Source organism: Tympanuchus pallidicinctus, unplaced genomic scaffold (assembly GCF_026119805.1).
Source record: "Tympanuchus pallidicinctus isolate F22 unplaced genomic scaffold, pur_lepc_1.0 scaffold15, whole genome shotgun sequence".
NCBI classification, from domain to species: Eukaryota; Metazoa; Chordata; class Aves; order Galliformes; family Phasianidae; genus Tympanuchus; species Tympanuchus pallidicinctus.
The window spans coordinates 4894107-4920410 of record NW_026294669.1 but is presented as its reverse complement, the minus strand read 5'-3'; the positions used below and the strand labels follow the sequence as shown (position 1 = coordinate 4920410).

At 33.9% G+C, this 26304-nt stretch overlaps 1 protein-coding gene across 5 annotated transcripts in view; it reads right to left on the bottom strand.

The window, feature by feature from the left end:
- LRP1B (LDL receptor related protein 1B) overlaps nt 1-26304 on the bottom strand; it is a 587100-nt gene that overhangs the window by 146894 nt on the left and 413902 nt on the right. For all 5 annotated transcript variants that reach the window (XM_052675647.1, XM_052675649.1, XM_052675650.1 and 2 more), the window contains 10 exons: nt 25205-25405; nt 23960-24205; nt 19501-19698; nt 18590-18794; nt 17952-18116; nt 16654-16898; nt 9688-9819; nt 7729-7956; nt 5406-5580; nt 5004-5098 (listed from right to left, as the gene is read on the bottom strand). In XM_052675647.1, the coding sequence (XP_052531607.1) occupies nt 5004-5098; nt 5406-5580; nt 7729-7956; nt 9688-9819; nt 16654-16898; nt 17952-18116; nt 18590-18794; nt 19501-19698; nt 23960-24205; nt 25205-25405 (1890 nt within the window). The remainder of the gene's footprint in view (nt 1-5003; nt 5099-5405; nt 5581-7728; nt 7957-9687; nt 9820-16653; nt 16899-17951; nt 18117-18589; nt 18795-19500; nt 19699-23959; nt 24206-25204; nt 25406-26304) is intronic.

Here is a 26304-nt window from a genome sequence, read left to right as displayed (position 1 = left end):
AAACAAAAACAATCTTGTGTGCGTGTGTGTGTGAGAGAGATTTTAAGGATTACAAGGCCCATTCTCTCCCTACACATACAGTTCTCTTAAAATGCTGCAAAAATAAAAATATCACAACTTAATGTCAGTAACCAATAAATTTGCAGTGCACATTTTCATTTGGTTTCATAGTGAACTGATCTCATGATCAGCTCTTTGGAGTCAGATGCAAGAAAACTTAGAAAAACTTGCAAAAAACCCTAATAAATAAAGCAAGCATATAATTTTCTAAAAGAAATACAGAATTAAAAGATAATATATTTCAGATTCTCTAATCCTTCAAAAGTGTTGAAGAAATTGCAGCAACAAATTTTCCACTGAGAAATATGCTTGGCATTGTAACAATACATAGCAGAATAGTTTGCTTCTGTAGCAGACATTTCCCAGAACTCAAGCATTCAACATAAAACTGCCAAAAAAATATTGAATTTTACTACAAATGTCAGTATCTAGAAATTGCACAGCATAAGAACTCTTCTACCCTGTAATCTGCTTCTCTGTGGAGAAATTTGGACAGGAGGAAGCAGTGCCATGTGCAGCAGTACTTAGAGCTGGCATCATGCCACTACTCCTTTACACACATTTGACATCGTAGGCCAAAAGGCTCCCACTTTGTAAGCTTTTCAAAAGCAGTTTTCCATCTTCGTTAAAGTTACTGAGATTTCTTCCTCTCTGCAAGTGTGTTAGAAGATAAGCAACTCTAGCTAAAGGAAGGATAAGGATGAAGTTGCTTTGCCAGATGGATCTAGCAACATCTCCCTGCATCAAAGTGCTTTTCAGCTTGCACAATAAGCATTGATCCAAGTGAAAGGGTAGTGCCACATACTGTAGGGACAAGCAGAACTTGAGTACTTCAGCCTAGTGCAGGAAACCGTCCAGAGAATGTGGATGAACCCTGCCACTGGGTTACAAAGGTGCTACAAAGGTACAAAGGTTTCCATACTACCATATAGCAGTTGCTATTCCCTGTAACTCCTGACTGCTCACTGATTTCAGGCACAGAAATCTACTAATGATGTCTTTATAACTGTTATTTACACAAAAATTACAATGTAATGTTGCCCAGATTTTCTACTATTTTAGTTATTAGAATAGTATTTCTATGCATGGGTATGCCAATTACACAGCATCAACTACAGAAATATCAATCTCCCTCTATCCAAGTTCTCATTTCTGTAGTGCTCTATTATTTCTAACGCAAAACAAAAATACGTTTTCATTTTCCAAGAATTTTCCTGGTTTTACTAATGAAAACATGTGATTTGCTTAAGTACCACAGTCTTCACGATACATTTTCGTGTGGATGGTTTACATCCTTTCTCAATGCTGTCAAAGTGAAAGTTATCATGTGCATTGTGGGGAAAAAAAAATTGTGTTAGCAGCTACCTGATGACAATGCTGTGTGCACAGCAGAATACTGATTTGGAAGGACTCCTCATTATTTGACCACTGAGACATATGTCTCTGCATGTTTTGCTCTTCAGAATACTGAGGTGTAAGGAAAACAGGCTCATTGTCCTTGAAGACCTAGCATCACAAACTCAGAGTGCTTCATACAGCCCAGAATCACTGGCTAGATAAGAACTGCTACTGTTCATCAAGGTGAGCTCATATATCTGATAACTAATAAAGGATATAAAAAAAAGAAAAAAACAACAATGCAATTTTCTGAGAGAACAGCCATAGTACTGAGCTGCTCTAACATGTATCCTTCCAGCATTAAGGTAATCTGGAACAATTAATAACCCAAAGCATTGTCCAATTTCTTTTTTTAACATGAAATTAAGCAGCAAGTGAGTGGACTGAAGATCAGATGTTAGTGAGCTGAGAGTTTAAAATTAAACAAATTAAACTATGTAGCTAAAATAAAGTCAGAAGAATAATTATGCAGATGGTATTTTCCTCACAAATAAGAAATATCAAAATAGTTTAATATTATAAATTGTATATTTTAAGTATGAGTTAAGATATTATTAACAATCAATGAAAATAAAAGATTTTTTAAAATTCTCCAGGGAGATAAGAGTGTTATCTCATTCTTAAGAAAGATTATTTATCAGTTTATATCTGTTTGCAATTCATGTATAAATAGAAATTTTTACAGAGATGTTTTTTCTTTACAGAGAGAGTGTCGAGGTGCTGCAACAGCTGCCCAGAGAGGTTGTGGATGCCCTGTCCCTGGAGTTGTTCAAGGGCAGACTGGATGGAGCCCTGGGCAGCCTGGTCTGGTATTAAATGTGGAGGTTGGTGGCCCTGCGTGTGGCAGAGGGGTTGGAGATTGATGATCCTTGAGGTCCCTTCTACCCTAGCCATTCTGTGATTTTGTGATGTGCTTAAAATTTGGAAATACATGCTAAATGTCCACATATATTCAAGAAATAACTTTTTTTTTTTTTAATCTAAAATAAAATTTCAAGGGCCAGTCTCAGCAAGATTTTTGATTTACATCTACATGCTTTGTTTGCAGACTCTGCTGTATGTAATAAAGAAGAAATTAACAATTGATATTCAAATAAGGAGACAAGAAATGAAACAAGAACCGCTACACCAATAATTATGGAGCCTCTTGAATACAGCTCCAGATGTGATCCAGTATGTTTATTTATTTAGAGTTTTATTAAAGATATTCAAAAACTGTCTAGAAATACAACAGTGCATGATGTAATAATATCTGTTTTCTTAAAAATAATGCAATAGATACATGGTTGTTTTTTTAAAGCTTTATGACAAACAGCTTAACTGAAGATATCCATGATGAAACAATTTGCCTCACAAAGTACATCACTAAATCTGATTCCCACAGCAAATAACTTAATAAAACTCCAGAGACTCGTTCTTTTTCAATTGATATATCAGTTTCTGAACTGCAGAATGGATTATCAAGATCCACACAGTATGTTCCAGTTAAGACAAAAACGTAACTGCAAAACTACCAGATTCCAAACACTCTAAACTACGCAATCTTGATGTTAATAAAACTGTCCCCTTCTTTCAACACAATTCAAATTGAGAGAAAACGTGCATATTTCCAACTCAGAGATTGGAAAGCATGTTGAACTCTATAGACTGATTTTTTTTATTTGGGAAAATTAAACAAAAATTTTCATAGTATTTAACTCTCATAAGCCTTATACTTCTCATATAGATGAATTCACTTAATAGATCTCTCATGTAGATGCCCAAATACTCAAAACTAGCACTGCATGAGATTTATTTTGCTTACAATAAAAATACGATTTCTTGGTTTGAAACAAAAGGCCACTCAATCTTCTTAAGTAGTGTTTTCTTGCTTTTAGTATGGAAACATCTTATGCTAATGATAACAATCAGGTATTTAATGTGGTTGGATATTTAGAAAATAACATTAGAAATTTAATGCTCATTTTAACTACAGAACTGTGTATGTTTTTTTTTTGTCAGCCGTAAAACAATCTTATTTTCATCCTGACAAATAATAAAAATAAGCCAAGACGTCTACTAATAATTAAATATTTCACTGATACTTGCTAACTTCATTTTCCCTTTACATGCATATAGATATATAGAGAGACTTCACATACTACCTACTTTATGAGTTTGCACAGTTTCAGTTTGACTATAAGAAGGGAGAAACGAATCTCTGTGGTCTCATTACGCAAAAGGAATTTTCAATCTGGAATAACTTACTTCAAGTAACTGAGATCTCAAAGGTGTTAAATTAATCCAATACTACAGAGAAAATATCACCTCATTTGCAGTTCTGTGGTGAAGTAAAAAACTTATGTCATAATCCTCGGTCTTGCAAGTCTTTCCAGAATGTTTAACTGCACGAATAGTTCATCTTATACCACTGAGACTGTATGTCCATGAAGAAAAATGTCACAAAACCTACATGGATTTGCACATGAAACCTTTGACCATACTGATATACTTACAGAAGAAAAACAAAAAAGTACTTACCACTCTACCATGTATTTGGTTCAGTGGCTTTACTGCTACTCAACAAATTCAATGACAAAAACCATAAACACTGCAATTTAGGACCTTGTGACCTGTGATCACATGACATTCAGTGCAATAGGCTGCACACAGCCTTATTGTCCAAATATTATTATATGAGGATATGCTTCATCTCATAATAAGTGGTTTTATCACTTTTTTTCCTCCAAATAAATAGACAACTGTCTTTACAGCTGCACAGATGTAACACTGAATCAAACATACAGCAGTTGTCAGACATCTTTTATTCAAATTAGCTCTAATGCCAAATTTATTTCACTAATTTTTTTTTTTTCTGCTAATATATTCAATTATGAAATGTCAAATTCTTTAAAATTTGTAACACTTTCTTGATAAGCCATTAATATAGCACAGAGACAATTGACATAACTTCTTTCACTCCCTTAAAAAAAATTTGAAAAGAAAGGTTAACTGTATGAAAACAAAAAACAGTATGCATGGAAAGGATATGGGTTTCCAGAGAATGCCATAACTTAATTATTTTTAATTATATCAATTGTCAGATCTTAAAAATGAGGTTTAATCATTATTACAAAATATATACTTCAATTTCTGCTCCTTTCTATTAAAAAAAATATCAGTTATCTTCCCATTATTTGAGATTTCATTGAGAAAAGTTCCACAGTTCTAGTTAAAGAATCCTCTCACATGGATTTGATTAAACCCTTGCTCTCTAAACTCTTTTACTCATGAACTAAAGATGGAAGGACACAGTGGGTTCTATTTCACCTTCAGCCTAAATAAACTGCTGTAGTGCTACAAGTGAACAATAGAATACTTGACCCATTACAGTAAATTTCCATTCAACTAGAATTGGTCAAAACACCTCAAATGGAAAAACACAAAAATGTCATTTTTTACCATGTCTTTGTGCATGTTCTTATCACTGACACATTATGACAAAGCATGCCAACATAATGTTTATATTAAAGTACTCTTGATTAAGAAACAGAAATAATACTTACCAACAGGATCTTTTTGATTCTGAAAGAGGATTTTGCTGTTGCTGCCGTCCATATTAGCCACGTTAATGGTGTTTCCATCAGTCCAATAGAGCTTACTGAAGATAATAAACATATTAAAAATGTTGCTCTGTGTACACAGCAATTTTAATGCAACAGCAGATAAAACACGTTCATAAACTTAGAATTATGCCAAATATACAAATAATGAGTATAGGATTTAATTAAAACCAGGTTTTGATGGAGAAACAATATTCAGTTGAGAAATTACCAGCAAAATCTTTTAAATGAATAAACCTAGTTCCAGTTTGAAAGAAAACAGAATGGGTAAATGAAAAATCTGAATGAAGAAATCTCTGGGTGAAGTTTATGGCAGATTATTTTTTGAAATCAAAGATATCTTACCCTTTTACTGGGTGAACTGCAAGACACTGGGGTTTATCAATTCCATGGATGATTGAGGTTTTTAAGGAACCATCTAAATGTGCCACATTAATTTGTGTTTCATCAAATTCTGAGCTAATCCAGTACAAGTTCCGTGATATCCAATCCACTGCAAGACCTCTGATACTCTGAATATCTGCAAAAATTGACAGCAATACTATTGATATTTTTTTCTAGACTACTCTCAGTCTTTGAGAAAAAGAAACTACTTATCCTACTTTGTTTTAAACCAAATGTGTGGAATATTCTAAGGAGATGCGTTGTTAAAATGATTGCCAACAATGAATAATCATTTTTTCCTCTTCAGCTTGATACAATTGAAATAACATGGAAATAGCATTAGATTCAAGAAATCCCACTTAAATTCTCCTAAAAAAATTACCATAAATCCTTTTGTCAAGAAAAATCACTATCAGACAGATGCTGAGTTTTTGCAGTGCATTTTTCTATTTAAAGGTTTATTACTCACTACAAGATATTTTTTAAAATTCAACTAGAAAGTTTAAAGATCACACTTCAGAAATATAAACATTATAAGAAACTTAATACTATTTAAGTCATACTTAATGTATAGAACATTAAGAGACTTCCTAAAACAAAGCTATTATGGAGTTTAAAATCCTGCTCCTTTCTTTATAGTCAAACAGGCTCAATACTGAATGCATTCATAGTTCTATAGCACATATACAGATCAGTAGCTACAATGAAAATGCTTTTTTTTTTTTTTTTATTTCTGGAGCTGATATCTAATGTTGCTTTGATGATGTTAACTTACTTCCTCTATATGATTTGAGTGAGAAGGAAATGAAGCAACAAACAGCTTAGGTTTGAAATATACCCGAAGCTCCACAAAAGCTGCAAGAAATCTACTTGTATTCACAGATTAAGGCATAAAGTGTAGTAAATCAAGAGCCACTGGAGGAAATTACTGTTGTTATTGAAGATACGATATTAACTATGAACTTCAAAGCCAGGAAAGATGATGAAAAAATTTCTGAAATAATGTATTTTAAGGTCTGCATTGGCCAACACAGACAGCTCTATCCAGAATCTATCACAAATAATTTATATTAAACGTGCATCAGCTTTCATGGGAGTTCAATGACTAGCAAGAATAGGCTCTGTAGCATTTAGGAAAGGCACGATTATTGGAAGGAGCCAACCTATGACAGTAGGTAGTATTAGTAGACCATGAGTAAGATGTGGTTAATGAGATAGCTTCACAACTTCTTTGCATATAATAGCCTTCCTTAACAAGATATTGATTCAAAATGATAATATCTGCCTTAGAAGCTGGGTATGACATCGCTGCTTTACTCCTAGATAGCAAAATGCTGCTCTGCCTCGGCACATCCCTTCACATTGTCCAGCATCTTGAGGAAGAAGGCCAAGTGTGATTTCATTATGGTTAATAGTTTGTAATATATTTCTTTATCAATTTAATTTGGCTATGTTGACTTACAGAATTATTGCTGCTGACAAACTAACATGGATGTTGCTACAGACTCGCCACATATTTTTAAAGTTAAGTGGCTATTTTACATTAGGAACATCATAACTTTGACCCATTTGAAACTTATCCCCAATATTTTTAGTTTTTGGTTGGAAGAACTGAAAAACAAGGATTTCATATACTTAAGAAGATTAAACTATGACTTTAGTATCTTTGCAATAGTGGCACGAGACTTCATCCAACAGGAATCCCACAAGTATACTCTTATAAAGCTTAAGATCTTATGAGAAGTATAAAAGTGACTGTTAGCAAATGAGATCATTTATGCATAGTAAGTAGTCTTTATAATGTCAGAATGTGGTAATTTTCTAAGTTTTATCTACAATAAATTACACCTTTCATAAATATGATTATAATTACTCCACAGCAGAAGATAACATCAATTAAGAGATGAAATTATGAAATAATGCCATATTATAGTTTAAAAATAATATAATGATGTTAACAGAAACACAAGTCAGTTTCATTAAGCTTTCTTACGTTTCTTGACAGTTTTTTTCCCCAAATTCTCACTATATACTTTACGTAGTAAAACAATGATAATCCCACTTAAAAAACTGTTATATCCCAATAAAAATAAAAATTTTAATAGGATTATTTGTTCAAAAAATAAAGAATTCTAAACAAATTATTTTCCCTATTGGTTACACACATTATTTAATGCCAGTGCAAAATATATCTAACAAGAACTTGAACACGTATACATCAGCAAATCTAGAATACACAAACATTTACCCATTATTGTTTTTAATTCAACATTATGTTACTTACCTCTTGAAATAATAGTTTCTAAACCAGTGCCATTAATGAAGGCACGCTTGATGGTTTGCGTTTTCACATCAGTCCAATACAACCGCTCCTCAACAGCATCAAAATCTATGACAGTCACATCATCAATGTCAGGAACAGTGAAGGCTGTAATGAAGTTGAAATAGGGGTTGTCTATGTCCACTCCTCTTATTTCTGAACGTCTCACATAAAGAAGGAATTTCTTCCTTTCTGTTGGAAGATAGGAAAATAAAAATCACCTCATGCTCTTCACATCATTGCTAACAAGAGTAAAAGTCATTCATTTGCAAATGTGTAAATAAAATTTGTATGAATGATTTAACATCTCCAGGAAACCTGCACTTAGTGCTATTTGAGAAATAAATTACATTACAGAGCATAAAAATAACAGGAAAATATATTAATTCTGGGTACAGGACAAGATGGTTCTATACTACTGTATCAATACAGTCTAGCAAAGCTGTAAGGGAAGAGCTTAACATTCAACTTCTTATCCTAATAAAAAAAATTATTTGAATATTCTAACACGCTCACAGAACATTATCACAGATACGTGGCATTTCCCAAGGGAGCAGACTACCATCTAACAAAGTTTCCCAAACAATACTCAGTAAAAATACCACAATAAAAGGCAAGGCAAAAAGAAAAAACAAAGCTCAATAATTAAAGCTTAGATATCATTAATTTTTTTAAAAAAATAAACACATTAAAAGCAAAAACAAAACACTACTTTTTATCTCAGAAGTCTAAATTATTGAAGCAAAGGTCTGTGTATGAGCTGTAAGGGTAACTTCATACCACAATATTCTTGACACAATAAAACGTTTTTTCTTGAGGTTTCCTTAACATGATTAATCAACACTGACTAAAGTAATTGTTTACATAACAGGTAGTGGGCACAATTTCTTGACATTTCTAGGGATTGAAAAATAAAGTGTTTATTAATATATATATAAAGCACTTCTTCAAGGCTATATGTCTAACATTTCCTTTTCATTTTATGTAGGTTGTTCCAAAAGTAATGCCTCCTATTTATTTCCACAGAAACTACAACAGATACAGTGAGAAGAGTAACACAATTTGGTAGAGCAAGTTCTCAGCTAAAAAGCACTGTTTTTCAAAATAGTCAGCACCATTAGTTGATTCGTGCACATGAGTTGGTCAAAGTGCTCCTTATTTAGTGGCGTGATAGCTATGCATGGCCATCCTGAACATGGCTTATCTTTCATGTCACTATCACCTCTGCTGAGGTTTCTGCTGAAACCATCATCCACTGCCTCCCTGTGCTCACATCCACTCTCTGATCTCCATGAACATTCAGCAAAGATTGATGAAAGTCAATGGGTGTCGTTTTTTTCACAAAGAGAAATTCAATGACACACTTTTCCTCCATATGCACTTCCATTTCAGACACTGTTCTGTCATACTGCCCATCTGCTGCCATCTGTGGCACAGCAACAAAATGAAATAGAATACTGGTGACAAAGTTCAGCCTCTACCACCATACCACCAATATCTGCTTCTGATGCCATGGGCCAACATCATAAAATAGGAGGCATTACTTTTGAAACAGCCCTAGCTTTTTTCTTAATCTTGAAAGTGATGCTCAGAAAATCTTAGAAGAATGGATAGAGATTAAAGCTCATAAGTATATTCTTGCTATTCAAGTTACTTCACGCATCATTTTCTCATGAACCTTATATAGGTCTTTGTTAAATTCTGCTAACATATCAAACATATAAGCAATAGATAAATTGTGGTAATAAATACCAAAGGTACAAACGTTCCATATAATGACCATATGTTAATACTTCTCAAAAACTAGACGCTTCTTTTTAAAACTATGATTAAAATGCTCTGCAGAGACTATTTCTAAGACTATTTTAATTTGCTAAGTTCAAAGACTTAAGATAATTGCCAGGTGTCGGGAGAAAAACTTACCATAACATGTTTTCTTGTCTAAAGAAAGTTTCATCAGATGTGGACATGCACATGCAGCACTTCTGTTGTGATTGATCAGGCACATGTGAGAACATGGACCTCTGCCCTCATTAGCAGCACATGGATTTGAAGCTAAAATCGTATAATGAAATACACAAAATATAAAAACAACCTTCAGAATTAGTCATTTTTCTTGCAGCATCACATTTCTTCTCATTATATTATGACTATCATCGCACTCATCCTAATTTGCTTCAGTTGATTTGCACTGGAATCAAATGACAAGATTCTGTAAGAAGTTTAAACTCATTAACAGTTCAAGAACAACTTTTTTAACAAGAATCTGCTATCACAACTCTAAGAAACACTTCATTCACTTATATGTGAAAGAAAGCAATAAAGATAAATACAACATTTATGAGAAATGCAAACAGATATCAAGATGTACATCCCATTTTACAATACTGAAAACTGTTGGTAACTGTATAATTTCTAATCTTTATGATTTACCCTTCCTTCAAATTTTACACTGAAATTTACAGCTATTTGACATTTAAAAAGCTAACTGCTCTAAGTGTGATTATTTTAATATTAACATAATTTGATGACCTTATTCACTATTGGATTCACTAAGTAAGGGTAAAAGGTTAATCAGGTTTCTCTTTAATATTCCTTGTTAAGGACAGTCAAGAGATAAATGAAACTACAACTGTACTTAGTTAGCAGCTGCTAGCAATATTACGGAAAACTTCATGAGAATCTTCTGCTAACTTAATAATTGCTAGTGATGTGATTTTTTGGTGACATTAAAATTTGATTGTGAAAGGTCCCACTTTAACTACCATGCTATCAACTTTGTCTCATTAGCTAGTGTAAGGTATCTCTTCTGTCAAAACTGTGAAAACTACACTGGTTAGAAATTTAGAATATTCTATTTGAAGAATCGCTAAGACTGAGCATGTACTTTAACCTCTTTTTCTAGGCAAATAATGAATAATAGACAGACTTTTTTTTTTAATAAAAAAACCTTAAACCACCACCAAAATTATCATTGTAACTTCATGAAGCTAGGGGATTTTTTTCCCGCCCCCCCCTCCCCCCCCCCCCTCCTCCTCCTTAGAATCAGAATGGCCTGGGTTGAAAAGGACCACAGTGATTATCTAGTTCCAACCCCCTGCTGTGTGCAGGGTCGCCAACCACCAGACCAGGCTGCCCAGAGCCACATTCAGCCTGGCCTTGAATGCCTCCAGGGATGGGGCATCCACAGCCTCCTTGGGCAATCTGTTCTATTACGTCACTACCCTCTGTGTGAAAAACTTCCTCCTAATATCTAACCTAAACCTCCCATCTTAGTTTAAACCATTCCCCCTTGTCCTATCACTATCCAACCATGTAAACAGTCATACCCTTTCCTGTTCAAATGGCTCCCTTCAAATATTGGGAGGCCACAATGAGGTCTACCCGAAGCCCTTTCTTCTCCAAGCTAAACAAGCTCAGTTCCCTCAACCTTTCCTCATAGGAGAGGTGCTCCAGCCCTCTGATCATCTTAGAATCCCAAAGCAAAAGCAAAATGGTCCCTTTCAGTGAGAAATTAATTTTGCGGTCAATTTATACCATTAAAATGTAAGCAATTGTACACTCCTAATCACGAGGCATAGAATAAAAAAAAAAATTGGTATAATGAAGACATAAACAGCACAGTTCATTTTGTTAAGTGTCAAGCCATGTCAAGTGAATAAGTGGATTTCAGTGAATTCAGTGCTCCCCCTTGATTTGATCTACTTACTACATCAGTGAAAAACATAACATGAAAAGATAATTCGAAATGCAGAATAATTTTTACTTTGTTCAAAGAAAAAAACTTTCCTAAGAGCCGTTTTATTTCAAGCAACTTCATACCATTCTCCTCTATATAAGATGCGCTGAAATTGCTTTTAAGAGCATAAAGTGAGATGACAGAGGACAGAGCTACAAAATCTTGAAACTGTTCTTTCAGTCCTCATTCATTATTGCACATATGCAGTTCCAGAGTGCTCAGATAGAGACATTCCAAACATGAACGGAAAATCAGAGTGATTTTTCCATTAAAAAAAAAAAAAAAAAAGGAATAGCAACAACAAGAAAAAAACAGAAGATTAGCAGAGATGAAAAGGGAAGCGAGATGAACTGACTCATCAAGACAAATCTCTAATTAACAAAATCAATTAGTTTGAAATATACTTCCTCAATGCTGCACTTGCCCGCAATATAGTAATCAGCTAACTAGAAAAATGTGATGCTTGAATTTCTTCGGGAAATAGGTCACACTCAAGCACTAAAATCTGATGGCAAACTAAAACTAACCTAAAACATTTGCCTCTCTCATCTAGGCACGCTTCCTTAAATTGATCTACATCACTTGAATCTTTTAACTACTTACTTTTCTGACCAGAACTACAGGAGGAATGAAATTCTCAAAGCCTCAGATTAATGGATTACTTAAATTCTATCCAGCGTTTTTCATTATTCTATCGTAAAGTCACAATCTTCTACACTTTTCTGGCAGCTCTCTCCCAGTCTTTGCCATTTCTCCTGCTGTTCCAAGGCTTAATGAAAAAAAACAAAAACAAACCATCTCACATCCTCTCTGTAATCACTTCTGCATCTCTAACAAGACAGCTGGGTCAATAGGCATAAAAATATTGACTTGGTAATGAGTTAATAGGTCTTTTGACTGCTAATGAACTATAAACTCCCTTTTACCTTTATATCATAACAATATTTGATTTTGTCTTTTCCAAAAATATAAACATGTTTAATTTATCATCATCATCTATCTTGTAACTATAGCAATAACGTGGAAAAATTAGGGTTGTGAAGTGGGGCAGGGGTGAGCGAACTCATAATCTACAACTTCATATAAAAGACAAGAAAAGTGAGCCTAAAAAAATAAATAGAAATTATGAAGATTCTATGAGCCCTTCAGGACCAGAGTTAATGGTTAATGGAACATTCATATTAATAAATCATCTACCTCAGGAAATAACTGATCAAAAATGAGATTTATGTTTTGACAATGTTGTGAAGGATGTCATAAAAACGCGTATTGCAAGAGATCTCAGGAGATCATTTAGTGACCACTCAGTGATTCGATCTGCATCTTCCTGGCACTGTTGCTGGCAGAGTTTAGCCACAGACTTCTTTTAGTTAACCTACCTTTACTTAGAAATAATTTTAATAGAACCTCCATCTCTTTGTATGCAAGAGTTGGATATTACTTGGATATTACTGTCTTGGATATTACATTTTAAACTCCACCAAAGTTGCTCTTTAAGCATAGGATTCAAATAAAACACCATACAGAAAAAGAAATACTAGTTATCGATCATCAAATCATTTAGGTTGGAAAATAACTTCCAGTACAGCCATTGAAGATCATTACGTCCAACCATTATCCAAAAGGCAGAATTATGGTTGTAGTGTCCTAAAAATCTGTGTAATATTTGTCCACATCAACATTTATGTCTTTTACACAACACAGACTAGAAAACTTGTGGAAAAATACAGTGCTATAAAGCAGATGCATTTCTGAACACTCATGTGCGGAACTGTATATCGCCATAATCTAAAAATGATGTATGGCAGCACAGGTATATATTCCTTTCATATTCGTACCACTTTCACTGTGTAATTCTAAGTCCATTCTTTACTTTTTAATAAAAAATAATTATCTCGAATGAAAACAGGTATGCAATTGGCTCAACTATCAAAACTTTCTCTCGTTCATTTCCCTGTACTAGCTCTAATCATTCTTTCTAATTCTATTGCAAACAGCCATATAACCACTCTTTACTTCCCTTCTCCACGCCACCTTGGATTTCACAGACTTCCATCATACAGAAACCTACCCATAAGATGTATTTCAAGAAGCAGCATTTTACCTTTCTTATACAAAAATCTTTCCCACACTCTTGATCAGCCTGTCAAGCACACTCAGAATGTTTCATATGATCTGCTTAAAGTATTTAAGATGTGGAAGTGCTACGGATTTATAGAGCATCACAGTGCACTATTTGTGGTTCTTTACTCCCTTACTGATCCTTTTCACCAATCATCTTCTTTTTGATCACTGCAATGCACAGAACCTGCATTTTTATCCACCTGGACAGCCTTTTGCACTACTTAATTGATTTACACTCCTGATTGCTTGTCAATCTACTTCTCCTACAGTACTGCACACAGTTATATGTCACTCTTTATAAAATGTCCTCTAGATTGCTGCCTAAAGCATTATTAAAAAACATTTATTTTTCTTCAGCAGTAACCCTTAAATAGCTCCAAACATTCTATAACCAGTTGAAAGATGAAAGATTACCCTTACTGCCTCTGAATATGCATACAATGTTGACCAACTTATCCTCCGTATTAGCCTCTTTTTGAAGACTTCTCAGGATCAGAGTGCAGCTAGATTTTTTTTTTTTTTTTAAACCCTACTACTTTAAAAATACATAGAATCACAGAATTGCTCAGGTTAGAAAAGACCTTAAAGATTACCAAGTCCAACCACAAAACATGACTAAACACGTGACTAAGTTGTTTCTATACTTTCAAAAATATGCACTTATATCAAAATAATACTTCTAAATTGCTTACGGTCTACTCTCTATCTTACTAAAAAGAGTTATAGATCTAAGCCTCTGTTCACTGTCGATACTTCCTGTAACAATGCTTCTCATTGCTCCACAGATCCTTCCACCATACTTGGTCAAGATAAAATACTTGTTTGTATCCAATTAATTCATCATTAATCTTTAGAATCTGCAAGCTAAGAACTGATCAGAAAATGCATTCGTTCTAAAATATACGTTTATTGCCTACATTAATTGTTTTAACTTCACATGTAATTGCTGAAAGGAATTAGTATGCCATGGAATATGTTCATACCATTTATATATTTGCTATGAAACAAAATAGACAACAAGAAATGTGAGTAGCTTTAAGTTGTCTTGGTTCTTCGTGATGCTGTACTGTATAAAGTATGATAGATTTATAGAAGTTCTGAAGCTCTTCTTAACAGATCTCTCCACTTCTCCTTCCTCCCACTCATGCCCAAGCTCAGGCAACCAAAAGATTGGATTTCATTTCAAGCTGAATGAAATCAGGCTGTTCACATTTACAAATAAAAATTTCTCATTTCCCTTTCAAACAGAAAACTGTGAGAAAGCTGACAGCTACAGGAGAGTACACAGTTTGAGATGAAAGAGTACCACAAAAAAGAAAAAAAACATAGAGAAAACTGAAATTAATGATACTAGCTTAACAACCAGGAAGAGTACATGGAGTGCCTGACTTTCAACTGCAAACTGATATGCTAAGGCAGATAAGAAACACACATGTAAAAGAATAGAAAATGGTGTCAACAGGGCACAAGTTACAAGGAAAAACCAAAGGCAGCAGTACTTTTAGTCAGTGGATGCTATGAGTTACAAAAAACTTCACAGAACTCAGAAATTTACTATTAAAATATGATATAAGGGAGGGATTCTTTCCATTTTGGAATTCTAAACTGCATGCAATCTTATTTAGCTTACTGTACACATTACCACAAATTCAGAAGCATAGTTAAGATAGAATCCTGTAACATAATGATTTTCCTCTAGCTCTAATAAAATTTCACTTAACATACAGTAGATTAGTAGTTAACACAGTAGATTAGTAGTAAAGAATTGCTTCCATCAAAAAAGTATTAATGAAATCAAACTCAGAAGGCCATCGTTAAATTGAAATATGGTATTTTCTACATCATAAAACAGAACTGCAACTATACAACTTGATATTTTAATTTCTTGATACTGTTAAAATACAGTTTAAAACTTTTCTACAGCTCATACCTTTGCTTAGGCCAAGATATCTGTGACTATGGAATGTTGAATATCATCACCCCAGGCATCTGAGGTCTCTCTCTAAAATCAGATAATCTCCTAAGGCACTGCCTGGCCCCAGTCCAAACAGAAAATCACTGTTTTGTTCCTCTAACAGAAAGAAAAAGCTAACAGGAACTCTTCTGCTACCATGAAAACACTGAATATAGAACACAGGTCCTCAGACACCAAAGTGAAGAAAGTGACTAATTAAAAAAAAAAAACAACAAAGAAACATTACCTTAAAGTGATACACAAGTGAATATTTCTTGCAAATGTATCTTAATATGCTGGGTAAAAAATTCTAAGATAAACTGATAAAAATTTTAGATTAATTTCTATTGCCATCAGATTTCTGGAACAAGTATAGAAATTTAGCCAGAGAACCACAGAACATTCTGTGACGAACTGGTGTTAATCCTCCAGTGGTATTTTTACTTTCCTATATGTACATGGAAATTAAGCATAGAATCATAGGATGGCGCGGGTTGGAAGAAACTACAAGGATCATGAAGATCCGACCCCCCGCCACATGCAGGACCACCAATCTCCATTTCTAACAGTAGACCAGGCTGCCCAGAGACCCATCCAGCCTGGCCTTGGTTGCCTCCAAGGAGGGGGCATCTACAATTTAAGTCACTATCCTTTTTAACATTCAGATAGTATATTTAGTATCTGAAATTGCATACACATTTTACTTCACAGAAGAATTCATCTTCCTTTAGAAGCACAGGACAACTAACACTCATGTTTGCTTTTGTCAGATGAACTCCTTCAGTTTAAAACAATATTAACTTGGAAGCTTTTAAAGTACGTATTGCTCTTCACTTCATTTTTATCAGATCTAGAACAAGATTCCAAATGGGCAATATTCAAGACACCAATCTTGATCTCATGTTTCTAGCTTGAATAAAGAGTCTATATCCACTCAAGTGACACTCATGCTAAAAATAACATTCAAATAAAAATAAACAGTTAAAGGCAAATCAATATACAGATGCATATACATATGAAAAAATTTTCCCTCTCATACAAATAACAATTAACTGTTCTATAAAAATGTCACCTTGTGGCTGACGACTTGGGTGATATATCTGAAGATCAAAGGGCTGAGCACTTGTTTTTTGTATGACGCTGACATTCTGTCCATTCCATTTATTGGCTTTTGCAAGTGTATTGGTCCGCCAATCTGTCCAATATACTTCACTCCCATACAAAGAAACAGCAAAGGGGTGAGAAAGGTATTCGTGACCCCGTATAATCTCTATCATGCCGGTTCCATCATATAATGCAGAATAAATAGCATCTGATCTACAAGATAAACCCAAACTTCAGATTACATGAAAATAAAAATAACACCACTACAGAACCATTACGACAGTGGAGTAAAATATTTTAAGATCTTATCTTTACACTGAGAAGACAAAAACTGTTTAGAGAGCTATCTATCATCAACTTCAGACCTGATTTAGTTTGTGCTATTAATTTTTTAAGTAGGATGTGAAATGTTGCTTGCACAGTGTTTGAAAAATTCAAATTTAATTCCATAATATGATAAAGAAGCAGAGAATTTTACATTCAGATGAACTTAAAGAAAAAAACAAAACATTGAATTGCTTAAGTCTTCTGCGTATTAGTGTCTGGGAGCACTAACAGTCAACTACTTTTTAGGTCACAGGAAATCATGGGCCACATATACCACAGCTGGCAGGGCAGAGGACTCACTCTCCAGGCCACATCCCACCATCCCAGAGCAAGGCAAACACAACAGGACCCAGTGGTGGCAATTAGGATCAACCAAGAGTTCAGATCATCAGAAAAATTTCTGGTGGTGAGACAGGTGATGAGATCAGTTGTGGATTAAGGTCTGGATAAACAGGGTCTGCTGTCAGGCATTGCTGTGGTTGGGCTGATGTGGGCACATGGGCAGAAGCAAAACTTGCAGAGGTAGGTTCCTGCCAAGTTTGGCCATAGCCATTATGATCTGCTGACCCACTCAGGGCCTGACATTAGGTCATTTAAAGATCCCTTCTGTCTCAGGAACCGAGGTAGAATTTCTCATGGAGACTCTTGTATTTAAACCCAAATAAATGTATTCATCCACTATGTATGAAATGTACTTCCATACACTCATATATTGACAAACTCTCGTAGTCAATAGCTATCCACCAAAGACTGCAAAGGACAAAGAACTGAAACAAGTTATTTATAACAACAATACAATGAAAGGAATGAACATAAGATCCAATTGCACACAAAACTCTTTAGGCACATAATATACGTAGCCACATTACACTTTCAGTGTAGTTCACATTGAAATAAGGATTTATAAATAGATAACCAAGAATACAGTTATCACTTTACCTAGCATCTGTCCATACTATTCTTTTCTCAAAATGATCCACCGTGAGGCCATTAGGCCAGGCTCCAGTATCCATATCTTTATATATGATCTTTCTTTCCGCTCCGCTCATAGAAGCGGACTCAATGCGAGGAAAATTTGCATCCCAGTCTGTCCAAAATAGAATTCTAGTGAGAAAAAAATAAAACAGATATAAGAACATATTCAAAGCATGTAGGAGAATGTTAAATGCTTTAAAAACAACAACGACAAAAGTTGGAAAGAAGGTACAATTATTCATTTTAAATTAAATGAAAATGACTTTCCATTTAGTGCTTGTGAACAGTAGCATACCCTGTATGTGGCATAAGGGCATAAAATGGGCCAGTTACCACCATCCACATTAAAAAAAAATCGAAAGAAAAATGCCACACAGCAAGAAGATGTTTTGTAAACAAATAGTATCTCCTGATTAACTTTTTCTTAACACTTAGTGTCCATAGTATATTGTAATACGTGGAATTTCACTTATAATAGGCTTTCAAAAACTATAAGTTAGATACTATAACTCACAGGAGAATGGTAATCAAATAATCTTGCATTTCAAACTCTGTATTTAAAATATTTCTCAACTTGAAAAAAATAATCCTTTTCCAATTACCCATATCTGGGATCCAAAGCAATAGCTCTTGGATGTTCCATAGCTCCTGCTATTAACGTTGTTCTCAAAGTACCATCTAGCTTTGCAACTTCTATTTGGTCCAGATTGCTGTCTATCCAGTATATGTTTCCTGCAATCCAGTCTACAGTAAGACCTTCAGGTGTCGCAAGGCCATGTTGTACTACCACCTCAATGGCACTTACACCTTAAAAAGAGAAAGAGTCTTAAAAAACTAATATATAGTCTGATATGGTGTACATAGACATACAAGTGCATCATGTGCTCTTGGACTGAATTTTTGATTAATCTGATGGCTGGCCATAATCTTTCATTCCACGTGACATTTGTCTTTGCAAATGTGACAGACTGCTGTAAATAACCATACTTCTTGCACTGCTTAAATAAACTTCATTCTATAAGAAACAGAACAATTTCATTCTTTGATGGTTTACTAACTAAAGCCGTGGAAATTTCTATGTAGGACAGATCTCACATGGAGTCCCACTTCTGACATACCCATGCCCTGTTACGAGGGACCAATTTTGCAGCATCTCTGAAGGATGTACTCATGCTCTGTTTTCTAATGCACATACTAGACAAAATTCATGCAGATCTTTTATTTTTTCCCCAATCAAGCAAGAAGAAATAAAAAGTTTTGTTCTCATGGCATCAGGAAGAAATACCAGCCCTTTGTTTTTTTTTTTCCTTCCTTCCACTAATAAACTACTGCAAAATGAAACTTTTGTAACCAAATATTTCTAGCAGTGCGCCAAGACATACATCCTTTTAGAGGCTGAATATCATCACAGAATGTGTTTTTGTGAATGCTACCTCATTAACAATTTAGCTAAACCAGTATTCTGGAACTGCAATTGTTTTCAGCCTTAAGAAATTAAAAATTAAATCCGTACCTCCAGTATCAGAAAGCTTGCCTCTGTAAATTTTGTCCTCCACCACATCTGTCCAGTACAGTAAACTCTGACTGAAATGAAAATCAAGTGCTATTGTGTTTCTTAAACCAGGAACTAAAAGGCTGTAGTCACGTTTGTGAAGATCAATTTTTCTGATCTCATGTCGAATAGAAAAAATTATGAAAGCTTCAAATGGATCTGGAAGCAGAATATAACACATTTCAAAAGAATAATAAAGAAAAGATTGTTATATATTGCTATAAATGACAACTGAAATAAGAACAGAGTATTAAAACAATTCACTTCCTGATGGAGCGCCTTTCAAATTTTAGTCCCATAAACATCTCACTTCTCTACCATATCTAACAATATCTTTGATCAGTACAAGAGATACCAAACATTACAATTGGGAATATCACACTCAACTACTGAAATATATAGTTTTATAGTTACACCACAAATTTTTCCATAACTAGATCTTTAAGTCTCAAGGTATAAAATAAACTATTTTCTCAAAAGACTCAGAAAAAAAATGATTAAATTCTACATCATTCTAAAAGAAATTTAATTAAAAAAAAAAAAAGTACTAAAATAAATTCAAGCTTTTCCCATTTAAAATTAAGTGATTAAAAAGCATCACTGCAAACTACTAAGCAAGGAAATGAGCATTTTATACACTTACTGATACACCATGCCACAAAACTCAATTACTACTGAACTACTTCTTCCTTTGCTATTCAAATGATGTTCAATTTGTGCTTGTAAGCCTATATATTATACATTATATTGTACATATAAACATATATAATAAAGTTAACCTATGGAGTGATTGTTTATAAAATTGTTTTCATTGTAATTATCATAGACTTTAGATGAGGGGAAGATTTCAAGCAAATAGATGTAGTAATAAAACAATGAGAAAAAAAATTGAAAAGATTAGATCTTTCTTTTTCTCCTTCTTCCTTTTAATATTGCAAGACTGTTGGGAATCCTAACAGAATTGAACCAGCTAAAACCAATCAAGAAAACAATCAGATCATTCTTTTCTCCAAGTATGTATCCAGTAGTATAAAAAATAAAATGAAACAAAATTAAAATAGACATACATAGCTGAGCTCCCACTGCTTAGAAAATCTGTAAAGTCACTTTTTAAATGAAACCTGAACTGTGTGTTTTAAACTTTTATTACACCAACTTCTGGAAAACAGAACATAATAATGAAATTTAAATATATTTCAAGAACATTTTTTTCCTTCCTACCATGATGTGAAAGAGTTCAAGTGCAACATATCAGCACAACTTATTCTGAAGGATGTTCCAACAGAAACTAACAATATGGAAATAATTTATATTGACTTTCTATTTGAATAATGGAGTTCTGTAATATACTTTTAGCTCAATCAATACAATTTTTGAAATGAATGAAATATTCTTTGAGAAGTCTGTAATGTAACAATACATGTGCCAGAACAATAAAAAAATCAAACTACTTTAAAACGTGAAATATGGAAGAAAAAAAAACAAACACACACACTATAGCACTTAAGATCCTCCAGAATGGAAGAGAAGCAGAACTAAAGAAAAACGGGGGAAAAAGAAAGACATTGCAAGAGTCATTGATTGAAAAGCTAAAACACAGATCAAAATAGATCTATTTTTTTTTCCTTCATATTTTATTTTAGATTTGATGGGTACTTATTGAAATGGTTTGTAAAACATTTTGAAAAAGTGCAGTACTGACTAAATACTGACTTTAGATGTTACTGCAGTGTACTACAGAAGTGTACACTTTCATATAGACACAGTCTATACAAACTCAAGAGTTAAAAATTAGCAAAGGGCAAAGTAATAATTTTCTTCTGAATGTGTTTTTCTCCTCCTGGAAGAAGGATTTCTGGTTACTGCTTTAACAATGCATATCTTCTGCCAGTTCAACAGATTCAAGAGATAAAACAAACACTGCTATTGTAAGAATTATACCAACTGGTATTTCTGATGGCATTTGGCGTTATTGGGGACTGTTTACCTCCAGAATTTCTATTTCATCTCTAGTTGTAGTAGACAAAACTATAAGCCTTTATTTAACATTCACATAAGATCTCGTGAAGAGAGATGTTAAGTGCAATGGTCATTTCGAGGCTCACAAATCCACAAATGAGATCAAAATTGGGATCCCTTGACTGGTTTACCAAAATGCGATTTGTACAGTCAACAATTAGTATATCAGAGATTCTATCCTTTGGAGTATTCACCATACCTTTAAATGAAATAAACTAAAATTATTATTGACTCTAAAATCATGTGTCTTATTTATAAGGAATTATTTTCTTGCTGCTTTTATGGCATTAGGATGTAATCTTCACGGTTTATAAAGAACAGTATCACTTTTCTTTATACTAGCTGACATCTCCAGTCTCAGATCATATATTTAACGTTAAATTGTCTGACAAAATCTGTAAAAATCAATTTGTAACTTTAGATTCTTACCAACAGCCAGTAAATATTAAGCAGAAATATCTCATGGGCCTAAGAAAAGCTAAATAGCTTTAGTCTCAATTTTCTTACTTTTCAGTACAGAGAGTATATTTCATTTGTATTGCGTTTTTTCCACTCCCCTTACGTTTCAAATATTAGATTAAAGAAAGCAGAAATTACCAATGTTCGTTAATAGCCTTTCTCTGTAACATTGTTAACATCTTTTCATAATGTTTTTATCCCTTCATTCCTACAACCCAGTAAAAATGTGTTTTCTGAATATTCAGAAATGACAGTGATAAAATAAATTTGACTGATCAAGGGTCAAAAACATTAAAGCAGCCTAACAAAATAAGAACTTTAACTAAGAATAACAACATTTTGGACATACAGGCCACAGTAACACATCAGTGATGTGTGATCTGGGAGTCTACTATCAGCATAGCTCAGTGATAGCTCAGCAAAATAGATATCTAATTTCATTTTGTAGTAGCAATTACTTACGTACTAGAACAACAATTATCGTGACAAAAACTTGATTTGGATGCCATTCGTTAAACGATGTTCCCACTGGATTAATACAAACAAGTTCTTAAAAATATTAAGAAAATTTCTCTTCAGCAAAACGCTCAATTTGTAAGCATTTGCTAAAAGCCCTTTAATGCAAGGATACAATACTAAATTTTCTTTGTTCACCGTTTTGGAAAAGAGAAATATTTTTTACTACATGCAATAGAGACTTCATTAAAATCGTCACATAACTCCACAACATTGTATATATTAGGTCAAGCAAGGTCAAAGCAGATGGATTAGAATTTGCCATATTTTCTGAAATGTAGACAGTTAAGATGACTGCTAACTAGTAAATTATTCCAGGTGATTTGAACTGAGAAACTTGGCCTTTTATTTCTAACTTAGTGATTTAATTATTTTACCTATAATTCACCTGAGGAAACGCTGAGTTATCTGTAATAAATGAGGAATATCTTAATCATAAAAGCTGTTCAATTATAAAATATCCAAATAAATTATAATAGTTGTGAAGACATTTTGACCCAGTATGGATAAGATACTATCAAGGAATTAGTACATAACGGTCTTAAAGTGATACTCTGAACATCTATGTTATTTTTAGCTTTGTACAGGAAAGTACTGATGTTATGACAGCATCTATCTCACATACATGTTTTCATTTCACACACATTCACATTGAGCTTAACAGACACCCCAACAGTTTCTGAGACATGCTTCAGAACAGAATACTGAGCAATGAAAGGAATGTATTCTCCTCTCCTGCTTTGGCTAATATTGGATTTCCTCTGGCTAGTAAACTAAACTGGTTTATTGATGACAAAATCAAGTACCAGAATATTAAAGGTTAAAAAATAGCTTATTCTGTGAGTGCTAACTGACAGAAGATAATTGCTTTTGCATGAGCATATATTTGCAATTAACATTCCAAACTCTGAAGTAAAAGTTTGCTATGAGCTACAACTGATACGGGCTACCAGTAACTTTGGATAACACCTGAACTAAACAAAAGCCAGCACACAGAAAGCTATGATTTCCCTTATTTGAAAAAAAAAAACAACAGAAAAAAAACAAAAAAAAAAAAACAAAACAAAAAAAAAAAAACCAAAACAACACAAGTCCAATTTATAGAAAGACATGGGATCACCAACAAGAGGCTGATCACTCCTACAACTGTACTTCTGTCCATGGATTTCACAGTCTGGGTAACTCAAGAGAGAGGCCCAAAGAAATGAAAACAAATATCCTGAAAGTTGGGAAAGGTTCTGGAGATGCATAGAGAGATATGTCATGAGATACCCAACGTCCAGTAGTGCCCAAAAGCAGTAACTTGATGAACCAGCGCAAGCCTATATTCAAATTAAAAATCAGATGAAAACAAACAAACCCTCTCACACTAAATTAATATCTATTAATGTCTGGATGTGTTAAAGTCAACTGAATTTCAGCTTACCAGTACTAACGCAATTTTCTCCATCCTTACTGAGCTTCCAGCCTTCATAACATGAGCATTTCACACTATTTTTATGTTGTTCACATACTTGACTACACTTAAGGTGCTTGGTGCAATAATCCATAATTTCACAAGTTTTGTTGTCTACACTGAGATTGAATCCTACGGGGCACGAGCACACAATTCTTCCTCCAGGAACCACAGAACACTGATGACTACATCCACCATTGTTAAGCGAACACTCATCTGAAAGAGCGTGGAAAAACAAGGGCATTAAGGGCTGCAAGGATTGTTTGTTATACTGTATACTTCTGAAAGACAAGGGCTACTAAAATGCAGGAAAAGCCTCTAGGAAGAGCAAACAGTTTTAAATCTGCTAAACAGCTTAATGTATTTATTTTAAAGCTATAGAATTCCTATATTTAGCATAGTATCTTTACTGCAAACTTTCAAAATTTTAGCATGGCACATGTACAATATATGTATATATTTTCCCAGACTTTCATGTATACTTCATTGACTCAAGAAGTATCCATAAAGAGTTAGCCCAAAGACTATTTTAGACCAATATCCTAACTCCAGAGGTGACCAAGTGCTAAAAAGTTGATGCACATAGAAATATGCACACAAATACTTTCCTTGCCTCCAACTACTTGAACTTCTGGGTTTGGGAAGGCTTCAACGCTCAGTCTCATGCACCTATATCATAGGCAACCCATTACTGAAGAAATGTGTACAAGAATTAAAAATAATAGTAATAATAGCAGTAGTAAAAATCAAGATATCTTTATACATGCTGTTACCATCAAGGAGACATGTAAACTCCTTCAGACATATAAATTCATTCCTTTGTGATCTCTTACACAGCTATTGAGAGGATTCCTTTAACCCAAGCCTTTGTAATTTGAGAGAACTGCACATTAGTTTCAGTACTTCAATAGATATTATAGATCCCTATATTGTTCATCTCCAGGAAAATAAAGACTTACCTAAGGAGCTACGTTTTCCCATATTTGAAAAAAAAACAAAAACAAAAACAACAACAACAACAACAACAAAAAAACAACCAAAAACAAACCAACCAACAGATAGTTTACTCAAGTAGAAAAACAGTGTGATTCAATCTAAAAAAAATCCTCACATACAGAACTTTTTAAATGGTATCTTAAGGTTAACACGAGAACTTTTATTTGAAAGAAAGTATTACAACAGATAAAGAAAGAGAAAAATGTATCTAAGAAATACCACAAAGATCGCCTTCATCAGATCCATCAGGACAATCTCTTCTCCCATTGCAGAGCTTCTCAGGCTGTAGGCAGATGGAGGTATCATTAGCACAAGGGTATTTTGGTGGTCCACACATATAGCCCTCGCAATTATCCTCATCAGACTGATCCTCACAATCAATATCGCCATCACATAGCCACGCTTTGCTAATGCATCTCCCTTGGAGAAAAGAGACAATAAACACAGGAAATCAGACTGCAAGTAAGCTTCAGAAAAAGCCTTCAGTAACATTGCATGGAAAATTATATTTTGTATCATGTTTGTATTAATAGTATTTTCCTCTTGGATGAACAGAAGAAAGCCAACTTGTACTTATACTCTGAGGAATAACCCACATCAGTGTTGACAACCCAATTCTCTAAGTAATAAAAAAACCTTTTTTTTTTTTTTCCTCTATGCTGAGTAGAACTACATACAGGTAGAATAGACCCTCATAATTTCAGTTAGGTATTCCAAATCATGCCAATTATTTTCTATTCTTAACTTCATCTTTTCTTCCTCTCTCTTCTTTTATCTTCTATTCCCATCTGCCTTCCACAAGAGTAGCGTTTCACATTCTGTTAATGCGAGTTTAGGAAACAAAAAACTTCGTAGGAAGTATAAACAATACATTCTCAGAACATGTCAGAGAAATAATTCTCTTTTACATGGAATAACTATAATAGATGAAACTTCTTCCAAGACTTCAGTTTTGCCAAAGCAGCGTTCTGATTATTTTCTTCACTCTTGAAAATGAAACAAAACAAAAAAAAAGCACTTTTGTGCAGATCATCAATATTTGGAAATATAAAGCAGTTATGACACTTAAAGCACAGAAAACCTCAAAGCCAGGGATTGTCATAGGTGAAGAATAATAGATGGCTAACATACTGCTTACCAGTGTCTGTGTGCTCATGTTTACGATCATATCCCAACCTGCTTTTTGAACTCTCAAGCAGAACAGAAGTGACAGGGTGACAGGTACTTATCCCTCCAATGAATAAGGAGACTTTGCACTGTGCTTCTGCATATAAACTATTTAGTTATTGAGGCCTATCTATCAGGAATGGGAAAGAATG